This window comes from Panthera tigris, chromosome E2 (genome assembly GCF_018350195.1).
Source record: "Panthera tigris isolate Pti1 chromosome E2, P.tigris_Pti1_mat1.1, whole genome shotgun sequence".
Lineage (NCBI taxonomy): Eukaryota > Metazoa > Chordata > Mammalia > Carnivora > Felidae > Panthera > Panthera tigris.
Window position 1 is genome coordinate 57646021 of NC_056674.1, and position 13147 is coordinate 57659167.

General features: G+C 65.1%; 1 protein-coding gene across 3 annotated transcripts in view; it reads left to right on the forward strand.

Moving 5' to 3' along the window:
- The first annotated feature begins 1248 nt into the window (after nucleotides 1–1248).
- GSE1 (Gse1 coiled-coil protein) overlaps nucleotides 1249–13147 on the forward strand; it is a 383079-nt gene continuing 371180 nt past the window's right edge. For 2 of the 3 annotated variants that reach the window (XM_042967988.1, XM_042967989.1), the window contains exon 1: nucleotides 1253–2274. In XM_042967988.1, the coding sequence (XP_042823922.1) occupies nucleotides 1279–2274 (996 nt within the window). In that variant the 5' untranslated portion in view covers nucleotides 1253–1278. Of the gene's footprint in view, nucleotides 2275–13147 lie in introns of all 3 variants that reach the window. The other variant, XM_042967990.1, reaches the window with a different exon arrangement.

Here is a 13147-nt window from a genome sequence, read left to right on the forward strand (position 1 = left end):
CAGCGGCTCATGGCAGCCGTGGGCGAGCGGGCGGCGGCGGCGGGCGGCGGCGGCGGCGGCGGCGGCGGCGGGGGCGGGGGGGGCGCGCCGCTCTCCTGCTTCATCTGCGGCGGCGGCATCGGGCGCGGCAAGGAGCTGAAGCTGCAGGTGAGGCAGCCGGTGGCGGCGGCGGCGGCGGCGGCGGCGGCGGGCGCGGGCGCCGCGGCCCAGCCCTTCTTCCCGTTCCTGCAGCAGCAGGAGCCGGCGCCCGGCGCGCGCGAGCTGTGCCCGGCCGACGGCTGCGTGCTGGTGTGCGCCGTGTGCCGCTGCTTCCTGGGCGAGCAGTGGGCCGCGTTCGAGCGCGCCCGCACGCCGGTGGACAAGCGCATGTACTGGCTCAAGCGGCCGCACCAGTGCGACGCGGGCGCGGCCGGGCGCCGCGGGGCCGCCGGGGGCCCCCGCGAGTGGAACGTCGCCTACGCGCTGGGCGGCGCGGCCGGCGACGAGACGCGGGACTCCGAGCTGTCGGAGCTGTCGGACACCGACCCCCTCTCCGAGCCCGAGCCGGCCGCGCGCGACGCCGCCAGTCCCCGCCGGGACGGGGCGCCGGCGGCGGCGGCGGCGGGGGCGGCGCGCGGCCCCCCCGGGCCCGGGCCTCGCGCGGGCCGCTGCCAGGAGTGGAGGCCGGCGCCGGGACCCCCTCCGGGACAGGGCGACGCGGAGGAGGAGGAGGAGGAGGGCGTCCCCTCGAAGCCGCGCGGGGACGGGGAGCCCAAGGCCGGCACGAGGCGCCGGCGGAAGACGGCCGGGAGGCACTGGGTCCCCGAGGCCCGGGCCAGCGTCCTGAGGGGCGTTCAGGACCCTTGGCAAGGCCCCCCGGTCCAGGCGGCCCCCGCGGACGGCGCCAAAGGAGTGCCTCCGGGCACGGCCGCCGGGACTCCTCCGGAGAGCAGGCCGCCCGGGGAGACCCGCGGGAGCTACTGCATGTCCGAGGACAGTGACATCAACATCACCAGCGAGGAGGAGCCCCTGCCCGGCGCCAAAGAGAAGGAGAACGGAGGCGCCGGCCCCTGGGCTTCCCCGGAGAGCCGGGCCGCGCCAGCAGAGGGCCTCTGCTGCTACATCTGCGGGTCGCCGCTGGCCCCGGCCTCGCGGCACCAGATCCACGTGCAGAAGCAGGAAAAGTTGGCTCAGGCGCCCTTCTTCCCCTTCTTGTGGCTGCACAGCCCCCCTCCGGGGGCACAGCCCATCAGCGAGGGCGGCAGCACCCTGGTGTGCCCCTGCTGCTTCTCCTCGCTCATGCAGCAGTGGCAAAGCTTCGAGCTGGCCAACGTGCCTGTCCTGCAGCGACTGTACGTGGTGCCCCTGAACAGCCATGCCCCGGGCATGGCCTCCAAGGGCCGCCGGCCCCCCAGGGAGGAGGGCCCGCCTGCCGGGGCCCTGCCGGAGGCCTGCTATCTCTGCGGGGAGGATTGTACCCAGGACGCCCGGGCCGTGGCCTCCAGGATCCTGAACGGCACCCCCAGGGGCTCCATGCATTTCCCCTTCCTCAGCCTCCTGCCCCGCCCCCCCAACGCCCGGGGCCCCAACAAGCGCTGCGAGGTCCGGAGCTGCCCCAAGTGCTTCAGCGTCCTGGAGGACGTGTGGGCCCTGTACCGGGCCTGCCACAACGACGAACTTATCACCTCCGTGCAGGGCTTCCTGGGCAGGTACCACCAGGCCTTCTCCGCCTCGGACCCCGCCCTCTCCGAGCCGCCCGCGTCGGCCCCGGGCAGCCCGGCCTCCGTCTGCTACGTCTGCGGGGCCGAGCTGGGCCCCGGGAAGGAGTTCCAGCTCAACGTGAACCCCTCGGGCCGCCTGGGCGAAAAGGAGCCCTTCTTCCCGTTCCTCACCGTCTACCCGCCCGCCCCACGCGCCAGGCCCGCGGACTCCACCGGCCTGGTGGCCACCTGCGTGCTGTGCTACCACGACCTGCTGGGCCAGTGGCTGCAGCACGAGGCCCGCGGCTCCCAGCACACCGTCAGCGCCTGGTCTCGACAGTACCGGGTGGAGACGTTCGTGTGCTTCTTCTGCCAGCAGGAGAAGGAGCGGTGTCTTGGGCTGAGGGCCGTGCGGGTCGCCCGGCTGCCGCTGTTCCTCTACACCCTGCGAGCGAGCCACAGCCTGCTGGTGGACGATGGGCGGCAGCTGATCATCGGCGCCTGCGTGGAGTGTGGGACCCTGGTGTGCGCCGGCCAAGGGCTGGCCCGCCAGGGGCCCCTCGGTTGGAGCTCCCCGGCGGCACCGGCGATGAAGGTAAGCGGCGGTTTCCTCTTTGGCCTCTGCGATCCGAGCGGGGAAGGAAGACGTGTTGTTTTCTGTGTTTCTGCCGGGGAGGCGTTTGTACCGGTTCTGTGTGCCGCGTTCCAGGGGGAGGTGCCCTCCTGGGGCCGCCGGGCTGGTGCTTGGGGGACAGCGCCGGCCTGGCCGGGCTGGCAGGCGAGTGGAGTTGGGGGGGACCGGGAGCGGTCTTGTGGCAGAACAGCGCACTGCGGAAAAAGGCAGGCACGGGCCTGAACTTGAGGGTGTTTGCAGCGAGCGGAGTCTGTCACACAGAGGAAGCTCGGGGCGCGTCTGTCATCCGCCTGATAACATTGGTAATTAGTCCGGCCACGCGGGTCACCGTGAGGCCTCTGCGCTAACCCCTTTGGAAACGCAGCAGACGTGGACGGTCCTCTCCGCTCCAGCGCTCGCACTGTGTAGCTTCTGCAGCTTTCCACACCCAAGTTCACACTTGTCCTTTGAGACCCTCTGGTTGCTTAACAGCAGATGGAACCAGGTTTTCAGACGTGGGGGTTTGGGACCCTGGGGGACAGTGGCCTGAGCAGACTCCGCCCCCCCCCTCCGCGGCGGGGAGGAGAGTCTTTTTTCGCTGCAAATCAGCTGTGCAGAAGGAGGTGGGGGGGGGGGGGGTGCCGGCGCCCTGTTTATAAGGCGCCTGCCTTCACGCTGCCTGCCCCGGAGGAGCCAGACGGGGCTCACTTAATTTTGGATCTGCCTCTGCAGAGGCCGAGGCAGGACCTGCCCCCAGCGGGTCTGGGGAAGTAGGTGTTTGTGAGTTGGGATCACCGTCGTGGCCGAGGGGGCCCTGAACCCTAATCCCCACCAGAGACCGTGAGACCGGCCCGTTTGATCGGACGCCTGTCATGGTACCACGTCGCGGGCGTGGGGCCCGTGACCGGCGCTTGATCTGTGCCGTCGCGCTCTGCCCAGGCTACCTTCTCTGCACGCGTCCCCTTCGGGCCGTGGAGGTGTCACTGGGGGCTTTGTTGGGCCTCTCGTTCTAAACGGGGGCACACGTCGCTCCCCGCTGTGGGTGCGGACTCCTCGTGAGCAGCACGCGGCGGTCCAGCCTGTGGATCTGCTGCTGGGAATCCGAAGCGGTTTCCGGAAGGGCCAGGACTTGGGAGGTGAGCCCGGCTTCTGCGCTTGCTACCAGATCCCCAGCGTCTGGAACAGTGCCTGGCTCAGAGTAGGCGCTCCGTAAACATTTGTTGCGCCACCAGCGCCGTCCCCAAGCATCCCTCCCCGTCTCCTGGGAACCGAGCACGTGAGAGCACGTGTCTTGTGCTCGTCCCCCTGGTGCGGAGCGGAGGTTCGCAGCGCCTGCCGCGGAGGGCCAGTGTGCGACCGCCGTGGGCATTCGGATGCCCCCGGAAGGTCAGGCCCTTGGCGCCCAGTGAGACCCTCCCATCCACCTGGTGTGTCGGGCAGACTGTTCTAGGAGGCAGGCCGGTTCCTCTGTGAGGCTGTTGCTTCGCGGGGTGGCCGCGGGTCTCGGGCTCCGTGGCGGTGCCGCGTGCCGGCCACAGCGCCCTCTCTGAGGTTTCCGGGTGCTCTCTGCACAGCGTCCACGCCGTGGCGAGTTTTTCCGTTGTTGATTTGCTCACTCATCGGGAGTTGATGAGCTGCCAAGCGCGGGCCTCGCGGGCAGGAACTTGAGGAAACAGTCCAGCTGGGAAGGTTGGGGTGGAGGGGAGCCTCGTGGGGATGAAAACGCAAGCCGGAGTCTGCCCGGAAGGGGTCAGCGTGAGTCGGGGAAGGCTGGCTGGCTTGCGCGGTTCGGCGCCATTTCCAGAGCGTCTGCTCCTGGGAGGCCTTATTGCCCCCATTTCGCAGACGAGAAGTCAGACAAGTCAGGTGGCATCGGTGACCGTCCCACAACCAGTAGAGGTGGCTGAAGTGGGTCTTCAACCTACGTCTTCCCAGCCCCGAGCCCCACTCCGTCCTCGGCGGGGTGCGGTGGAGAGGGAGGGGTCAAGGGTGAGGAGGCGCGGAGGCAAGGGGCGACCAGAGGTGCTTAGTGGGGATGACGGCAGGGGGGGACGAGGCTGGCGTGCACGGAAGGCCCCGGAGTCAGGCACAGGAGGCAGTTTTGGAGTTGGAGGCACAGGGGAGAGAGAAAGTCCTTGAAAGAAGGCTCGGAACGCGCCGGGAAGAGATCCACCCAGGGCTGGGCCGTGGCAGCCGTCCAGGTGGGTGGCGAGGCCATCGGCCTTGGCGGAGGGGGGGGCGGCGGGGGGGAGGGGAGGGGGGGGGGGGGGGGAGGGCAGCCGTGCGGCTCCAGTAGTCAGAGGGAGGACGGGGGAGCATCGGCTCCCGCCTGTGAGAGGGTAGAATGCCGGAAACTCAGCCTCCTGCCCTTCCTTCCTCCCTCCCTGCCATTCATTTAACAAATGTTTATGGAGCGCCTACTCTGAGCCAGGCACTGTTCCAGACGCTGGGGATCTGGAGGCAAGTGCAGCGCCTTCAGTGTCGGGGGGAGGGGCGCGGAGCCCGGCACAGAATACCACTTCCCGCGGAACCGTAAACAAAGCGGGGCCGGGGCTCTCCGGAGGCGCCACGGTGGGCACGAGGCCTCAGCACAGTGCGGCTGGAAACAGACCCGGGACTCCCGGCGGGGGCTGGCAGGGTTCGCTCCCGCCAGCCCCTGAGCCCTGTCTGTCTCCGCCGTGTGGTTTGAGAACTTGGGTGGGAGTGGCCAGGGGCATTGGAAGGTAGCCACAGGGAAACCGCTGAGCCGGAACGGCATGTTCCGGAACCTCGTCTATACCGCCTCCCGCGACGCCTCCGTTGTTTCCTGCTCAACGTTCATTCATTGGTGAATCAGCTTTAAACAGTGTGAAAGAACACGGGGAAAGAGCGGGGACGGGAAAGAGAGCGAGGAAGAGAAAGGAAAGAAAAGAAGTCACCGACACCCTCTGTCGGGGTCGCGTTTGCGGCTTTTCGGTCCAGCCGAGTGCACGCCTCCTGGAGGGCACCGGGCCGTGTAAACCACCAGACCTCTGAGCCGGCCGCGTGCACAGGACTGCGCTTGGGACGCCGAGGTGATCCTTCCTCTGGAAGGTCTGGGGTCTGAGAGTGGCTGGTGCCCGGTGGGAACGCGGGACACGCCCGTTCCCTTCTCTGTCCCTGAGGTGCTGGCGACTCCGGGTTAGGTCTCTGGGAGGCGCCCGCATGCCGCGATGTCGCGGCCTCTGCCCCCCCCCAACCTTTCTGCGGGGGATAAGGGGTCGGTCGTCCCTCCCTCTGGAGCTAGGGGGCACAGCTGGCCAGGCTGCCCGAGATGGCAGCTGGGGACGTAATAGGGATGATGATGCCTTTCTAGAATGTTCTCCGCGTTCCAGACCGTGCCACATGCTTCCCCCGTGTTCACTCTTACTGAGCCCTCCCCACAACGCTGTTGAGGCAGGTGCCGCTGCCTCCGTTTCATACCGGAAATGACGACTCCAGAGAGGTCAAGTGACTGGCCCAAGGTCGCTCAGTTGGTAACCGCGGGACCAGCATTGGACCCAGGAGGCCCGCTCTGGCGTCTGTGCTCCAGCCTCTAGGCTCTCTAGACCCCGGGGCTCCAGCTGTGAAGGTGGCAGTGCCCTGGAGGGACGTGGTCCTAATGTCCCCTGCCCGGGCCCCACCCCCTCCCCCAGAGCAGCTGAGAGGCACGAGGTCAGCTTGCACGGGCCCGAGGTCCTGAAGGGCCCCCGCTGGCCGGCCCGGACGTCCTGTACTCCCCGTTCTCTGCCCTGCTGACTAGTGGCACCCTTGGGTTTTCCTCTCCCAGCCCTGCTCTGGTGTTCAGATCGCAGCAGGGACCTCCCGCTGCTGGTGGGACAAGCCTGCCCCCGTCCCCGAAGGTCCGCCGCGGGATCCCTCGGCCTCCTTTGCGAGCCAGTTGGCGGGCGGGCCGCCCTGCCCTCTTCCCGCGGTCTGTCCGGGGAGCGTTCCGGGAACTGGAGCGTGCAGCTGCTTACCTAACCGCACCCTCGCCCCTCACGGAGGGGACACCCGGCCCGGCCCCCAGAGCGTGGCCTCCGCACCCAAAACAGGTGTTGCTGCCGCGGCCCCTTTCTTGTCTCCAGGCTGACATCTGAGGCCCGCAGAGAGCGCCTGTCATCACTTGCCTGTCGGGGCCGGCACGCACATCTGTTTCCCCCGTTCCCCGGCTCTCGGCGCCCACACGGCTCCGTGCTCTTCAGGGAGGGCCTGGCAGCCCTCCTCCCCAGCCCGGTGTGGGCTCGTGGGACACCTAGGCAAGGTGACTGGAGGCGGGGAGCCTTCCGGAAGATGCCGGGGTGGGCGGGGGGCGGGGGCTGCCCGGCTGGGCCGACACCGGCACCCTCTCTCCCTGGCGGCAGCTGGGCAGCGACTGGGCTTTGGGCCTTTCTCAAGCTCCCACCGCCTCCTCCGAGGGGAGGGCTGTGCTTTTCTTGGCAGGTTGGAAGCCATCTGCTCAGAGGAGTGAGCTCTCCAGACCCGCCTTGTCCTAAACCTGGAGGTGATTGGAGGCAACTGGGAAAGAGGAGGTTGAGGCAGGAGGTTTCCAAAGCTCAGCCCTCCCTGGAAGCAGGGAGGGGCACGGGCAGGGCCGCAGGGTGGCCGTCTTTGGTGAAGTCCAGAGTCCTCAGAGCTTTCCGGCCCCTTCTCTGCTTAGATCTCTCGGGATCTTACTCTTGGGAGGTTAGCTCTCTGTGACTGTCTTTGGAGGGTTTGTAGGTTGTGGGCAGGTTTCCCCAGTCGGCACGTTTTCTGGGCTGGGGAAGCACCCATGTCTGGAGATCACGTTCATTTTCTGCCCCTGGTCCCTATCCTGGTCGGGACGGGGAGAGGGGAGATGCGTCTGGCCCCCAGGAAGAGTATCTAGGAACTTGGCCTCCGATGGCCACGTAGCCACAAGTGGGAGGTTCACGGGGGCCATGGTGGAGGGAGCTTCTCTCCATGTGACCTTCGCTCAGTTTCCCCGTCTGTCAAAATGAAAGGTCAGGGCCTCAAGGGTCGCAGGTGGTTTGCATTTCACACGTGAGTGTGACTGGCGGGTGGGGCTGTGTTGAGAAGGGATGCCGGGGCTGTCTGCCCTTGCGGGTAGAACGTCGAGTAATTTATCGGCCGTCTCTTCTGCAGGGTTAGGAAGGAGAGGGCGCCTTCCCGGGGTCTAGGTTTTCTTTATTTTCTTTTTCTTTTTTTCCAGCTGTGCTCAGGTCTGATTGGTATAACATTGTGCGAGTTTAAGGTGCAACACGTTGGTTGGAAACATTTATATGTTATACAACGATCACCACCGGTTTCACCACGTCGCTATTTTCTTTCTTTTTTCTGTGCGTTTAAGATCTGCTGTCTTAGCAACATTCAAGTATGTGATACAGGATCAGTAGCGGTAGTTACCGGCTGTGCGTTAGACCCCCTCCCTTGGCGATCTTGAACCTGGGAGTTTACGCCTTCCTTCAGTATCTCCCCCGTCTCGTGGGGTCGGGGTTTTAAACTCAGGGTATGATGTGATATTCTGTCCCACGTTAGGGTCAGGAAACCTCTTGGATCACCTTTTGGGGGGGCGACACTATGCCAGGGGGCCCAAGAAGCCCACAGCCTAATGCCACTTTGCTGGTGTATTTTTTCAGCAATACGAGCTGATTAGGCGCATAGGTTTTGAAAGAAATCCCGGCAGCCCTGTGACGGGGACACAGCTGCCTCGTCCCCGCTCATGCTTCTACTCTTGTCCGTGGCCGCCCGGGAGAAACACATTCCACCCAGCAGGTCAACAGGTGTTTGCGTACCTACACGGCAGCAGGCGCTCTGAAGACGTGCTGTGGAGTCAGGCGGGCCCTGCCCCCGGCTGCTCGCGTGGGTGGGGGGTGGGGGGCGGTGACAGGCTCTGGCCGTGGTCGTGCGGCGTGCCGGGTTCTGTGCTGGGACCTGCCGGGAGCTCGCAGGAGGGTGGGAAGCTGGTGTGTTCAGGGAAGGCTTCCCGGAGGAGGCGCTCTCTAAGCTGAGTCCGAAGGCTGGAAAGGACTCAGCCGGGTCCGTGTGAGAGCCACGTGCTCCTGGGGAGTATGTACAAAGGCCTAGATGCGGGGAGTGGGATTTGCCTGAGAGCCAATTTGAATCCATTTGAATTTTATACCAGTGACTGGGCCCTAGCCCATCCTTTTAATCAGAATCTCTAAGGGGTAGCCCTGGGGCCCCTGGTATTTTAAAGCTTCCAGAAGATTCCAGCGCTGCGGTAAGGACTGGTGAGGGAGGCCATTGTGAGCATAGCCCAGGAATTTGGGACTTTTATCTTGAAAGCTGTGCCGGTCGCTGAAAGGATTCTATTCTTTTGTTCAGTCTGTCTGTATGAAGCACCTGCTGTGTCCCAGGCACTGTTCTGGGCCCAGGATCCCACAGTGAGTAACCCAGATGGGGTGCAGGGAGGGCTGTGGCTGCGAGCAAATGAGTGGGCAGGGGGAGGGGGGAGGGCTGGGGGCTGTCACCTGAGCCAGGAGGACGGTCCGGGCAGGGGACCACGAGGAAGCTGGGGTGCCAGAGGGCAGGGGAGGGGGCCGGTCAGACAGGCCTGGCGCCCTGATCTTGCGAAGACACTGTTTTGTTTTATCTGTTTTTCAGTTGAGGTATAATTCACACACCATAAAATTCACCCTTTTAAAGCCTACAACTCGGTGACATTTAGCTCGTTCAGGGAGCCGTGCGGCCACCGGCACTATCCGGTCCCCCCCAACCCCTGCCAGCCCCGCAAGCACTCGCGTCCCTTCCGTGTCTGTGGGTGTACGTCTTGTACATTTCACACACACGGAGCCACGCGACTCGCGGTCTTTCGTGCCTGGCTTCTCGGACACAGCGCGCGTCCCCGGTCTGCCGCGGCCAGAGCAGGTGCCAGCGCGGCGTCCCCGCACCGATGGGCGTTTTGCCCACCCGCGCCTCGGCTGGCGGACGTGGGCGCTGATTCTGTTGGCCCCCCCGGGGACCATGCTGCCCGGAACGTCCGCGTGCAGCTTTTCGTGTGGACGCGTGTCTGCGTTTCTCCTGGGGAGACGCCCCTGAGCAGGGATTTGCTCAGTCCCCTGGGAGCTCTGTGTTTCACGCTTCCAGTTCAGACTTCCCACCAGGGAGTTTAGTTTTTATTTATTTACTTTTAATGTTTATTGTCGAGAGAGAGAGAGAGAGCACGAGCAGGGGAGAGGCAGAGAGAGAGGGGGACGCAGAATCCGAAGCAGGCTCCAGGCTCCGAGCTGTCAGCACAGAGCACAGAGCCCGACGCGGGGCTCGAGCCCATGAACCGTGAGATCGTGACCTGAGCCTAAGTCAGAGGCTTAACTGACTGAGCCCCCCAGGCGCCCCTAGTGGGTTTTAATGACACAGTACGACTGGGGTGGTTCCGTCGGCTAAGGTCGACCAACTAAACGTGACCACGGCCATGCTCCTAGCCTAGGTCTCCTGACGTCGAATTTGAGTTTGAAGGTGGGAGTTGGTCTTCTCCCTGGGATAAGAGGGACTGTGTTAGGAATTGGGATGGGGCTGGGGCGCCCGGAGGGCTCAGTCAGTTAGGCGCCCGACTTCGGCTCAGGTCGTGATCTCACGGCTCGTGGGTTCGAGCCCCGCATCGGGCTCTGTGCTGACAGCTCGGAGCCTGGAGCCTGCTTCGGATTCTCTCTTTCTTTCTCTCTCTCTCTCTCTTTCTCTCTCTCTCTCTCGTAAATAAACATTAAAACAATAAAAAAAAGAATTGGGAAGGGGCTTTGGACTCGCTCCAGCCTGGAAGGCAGAAGTCCCGGACTCTGAGCGCCAGCACTCGCAGTGGCCGCAGGCAAGACTCTCCCCCGGTCTGGGTCTCAGTTTTCTGTCTGTGAAATGGGAGTAGACGGTGGCCTGCTGGCTGGGCCCCTGGGCTCCTGTACGGCTGCCGAGCAGTAGCCATCTCGTCTTTCGGCCCCGTCGGCAGGAGCAGGACCGGGGGGTGCGTGGGGAAGACCCCCGAGACCGACGTCTGGCTTGGCCGTGAGTCCCGTGGCGCTCCGGTCCCCTGCCCCCGCCGCCCGGGGCCGCGTGCCGTCGCTTCCCTGCTGCGGCGGAGACCGCTGCTCGGGTCGGGTCTCTTCCACGAGGTGCCACAGCCTCAGACGACTGGCGCACAGGTCGCGGTCAGCGTGTGGCTCAGCTGGGCCAGGACGGGCGTGCTGGGACCCCGGGCAGGAGCGGGCAGCGCTGGGGGTGACTGTTTCCGCCTGGTGGGCTGTCGGGTGAGAGTGCAGTGGGGGCGAGGGAGCAGCCCGCGGCCCAAGGAGGGCCCCTCAAAGGTAGAGCCCACGGTGGCCACGACACCCCGCCGACCGGTTAGTGACAGCTGTGGGGCAGAGCCGGTGACGAGGAAGGGCCCTGGGGTTCCGTCCGTCCACCCGGTCCCCATGAAGACACAGCGAGGTGGGAGGGGACGGCGATGACAAGCCGAGCGTGTTGATGCCGTCCCGCGGTGCCCCGTGGAAGCCTCCACCCCTCGTGTCGGGCAGGTTCTCCGATTTTGTTGATGAGGAAGTTGAGGCACAGAGAGGGGAAGTCACTTGCCCAGAGTCACACAGCCGGGAGGTACAGGAGCTGGGAGGCTTCCCTGCGGCACCACACTCCTCCCGAGTGGGTACCCCGATGCAGCCACGTGGCAGGTGTGTGTGGGTCAGCGCGGGGAGGGCTGAGGGCCCAGCCAGGACCTGGCCCCCGTGGGGGCGGGGGAGGCAGTGGGGATCTAGGAAGGCTGCCTGGAGGAGGGGGTCACTGATGGGGGTCCTACAAACGGGCAGGTTTTATTTGATTCATTTTTGTAAACTTTATTTACCTTGAGTGAGGGAGACAGCTCAAGCGAGCATGTGAGTGGGGGAGAGGCAGAGAGAGAGAGAGAGAGAGAGAGAGCGAGCGCCCCAAGCGGGTTCCATGCCACCAGCACAGAGCCCAGTGTGGGGCTCGATCCCACAAACCGTAAGATCATGACCTGAGCTGAAGTCAGGAGTCGGGCGTTTAACCGACTGAGCCCCCCAGGCGTCCCTGGGCGGGTTTTAAATCAGCGGTGAATCCATAGAGGTCTTCCCTTTTTGAGTTTATACGCCAGTCACGCCATCGTAAATGTTATTTTATTCTTTTAACGTGTTTGCTGCTGTCGATTATACCGTAGGAGCCGCCTCAGTGTTCGAAAGGTATCTTCAGGCCGCGTTGCGTTTTACATTAAAAGTATCACGCGCTTCATGGTGGGAGACATGGGGCAGGTGACAGGTGGCCGCGTGCCAGGTGCGGTTCACCCCTGCCTTGTGGGTCACCCGACCGTCTCAGCTCCGTGTCCGCGGCTGCCCACTGATGGGTCACCAGCCCCAAACCTCCGTGGGTCCCGTCATTGGCCCCACTCTGTCACCAGCCACGCGGGGGACCTTGGGGAGGATGCCAGTGTCCTCCCCGGGCTGCGGGTTCCTCCCGTGACCGTGGGGGGCGGGGTGACCTGCGCTGTGGATGGGTGGCATGGGGCCCATTTTCCAGATGCAGAGACCGAGACTCCTGAACCTGGGAGTTCGGGGTCGAATTACAAGCAGTGAGTGCGGCAGCTGGGACGCCAGGACGAGGGAGAACTGGGTGGTCTGGGTGGTCCGGCTCCAGGGCCTTGGCCTTTCCACTCCCGCCCCGGCTTCAGTAGCACTTCCTGGACATGATGTGGGGCTGGCAGGGACCTGGCCTCTATCCCGCCCTGCCCTGGTGTAGCCGCACAAGCACCCGCTTCCAGAAAGGGGTTTCGGGGGAGGGGGTCGGAGCATTGACACACGGCAGCACTGTTTTTATAGGCCGCCCCGGACCCATAAACCTCGTCTCCCGGCTTCCAGACGAGAGGCTTCGTAGACGGGGGTTAAGAGGCTTGTGTGGGTCCTGATGGGCTGGAGACGCAGGCAGGTGGGAGGCAGGCGTGGGCCTTCCAGATCCCCGGGCCAAGCAGGACTGGGGCGAGGGGGCACCGGGGCTCCCGGGGACCACAGCACAGCGGGCACTCGGGGACAAGGGAGGCCGGGAGGAGCCTTCAGGCAGTGGGGGCTCAGCTGGCCTGAGAGCCTGGCTTCCCAGTGGCCACAGCAGCAGCTCCTTTAATCCGATTCCTTTGGGCGGCTGGATTCCTCCAGGCTTGGCTTCTTTCCTTTCTCACAGTCCCGCGCTGTTCGTCCTTTTGTGCGATGATGCGACGTCCCGGGACCGTTGGACACGGGAGGCCCCGGGCCTTCAGAGCGAGGGGCTTTTCGCGGGGCTCCTGGCCGCTGCTCCCGCCCCGAGGAAAGCAGCTCAGCCCTGGGAGCCACCCGGAGGCACAGGGTGGAGTGGCCTCGATGTCCCTGGGCCGCCAGCCCTGCGGAAAGCGGCCCGGCCCCTTCCCCCGGCCCGTTGCCTGCGGAAGAGAGGGGGTGCCGTTCTGGAGACAAAGCCCCCGCTTCCCCTCTCGTGCAGGAGCTGAGGACTTGCCCACCGGACTTGTGCGTCCCCAGCCAAGCACGGAAGGGGGCTCCCGGACTCCCTCCCCTCAGCCCTGCGGTGCGGAGAAACCCGGCCCTGGGCTGGTGGTGGCAGAGCATCAGACTGACCCCAGCCGCCTTTCTCCCCCTTTTCACACTCTGCGTGTCAACAGGGGGCTCGGTTGGCGGCCTCACCCTCCTGCTTCCTGTCACCCCTCGCCCTCCTGCTCTTCTCGAAGCTCTGCATTTTCTTCCCTTTGCAGAAACGCGTCGAGGGGCGCCTGGGTGGCTCGGTCGGTTAAGCATCCGACTCCGGGTCTCGCCTCGGGTCGCAATCTCACGGTTCCTGAGATCGAGCCCCGCTCGGGCTCTGCGCCGACAGCTCGGATCCT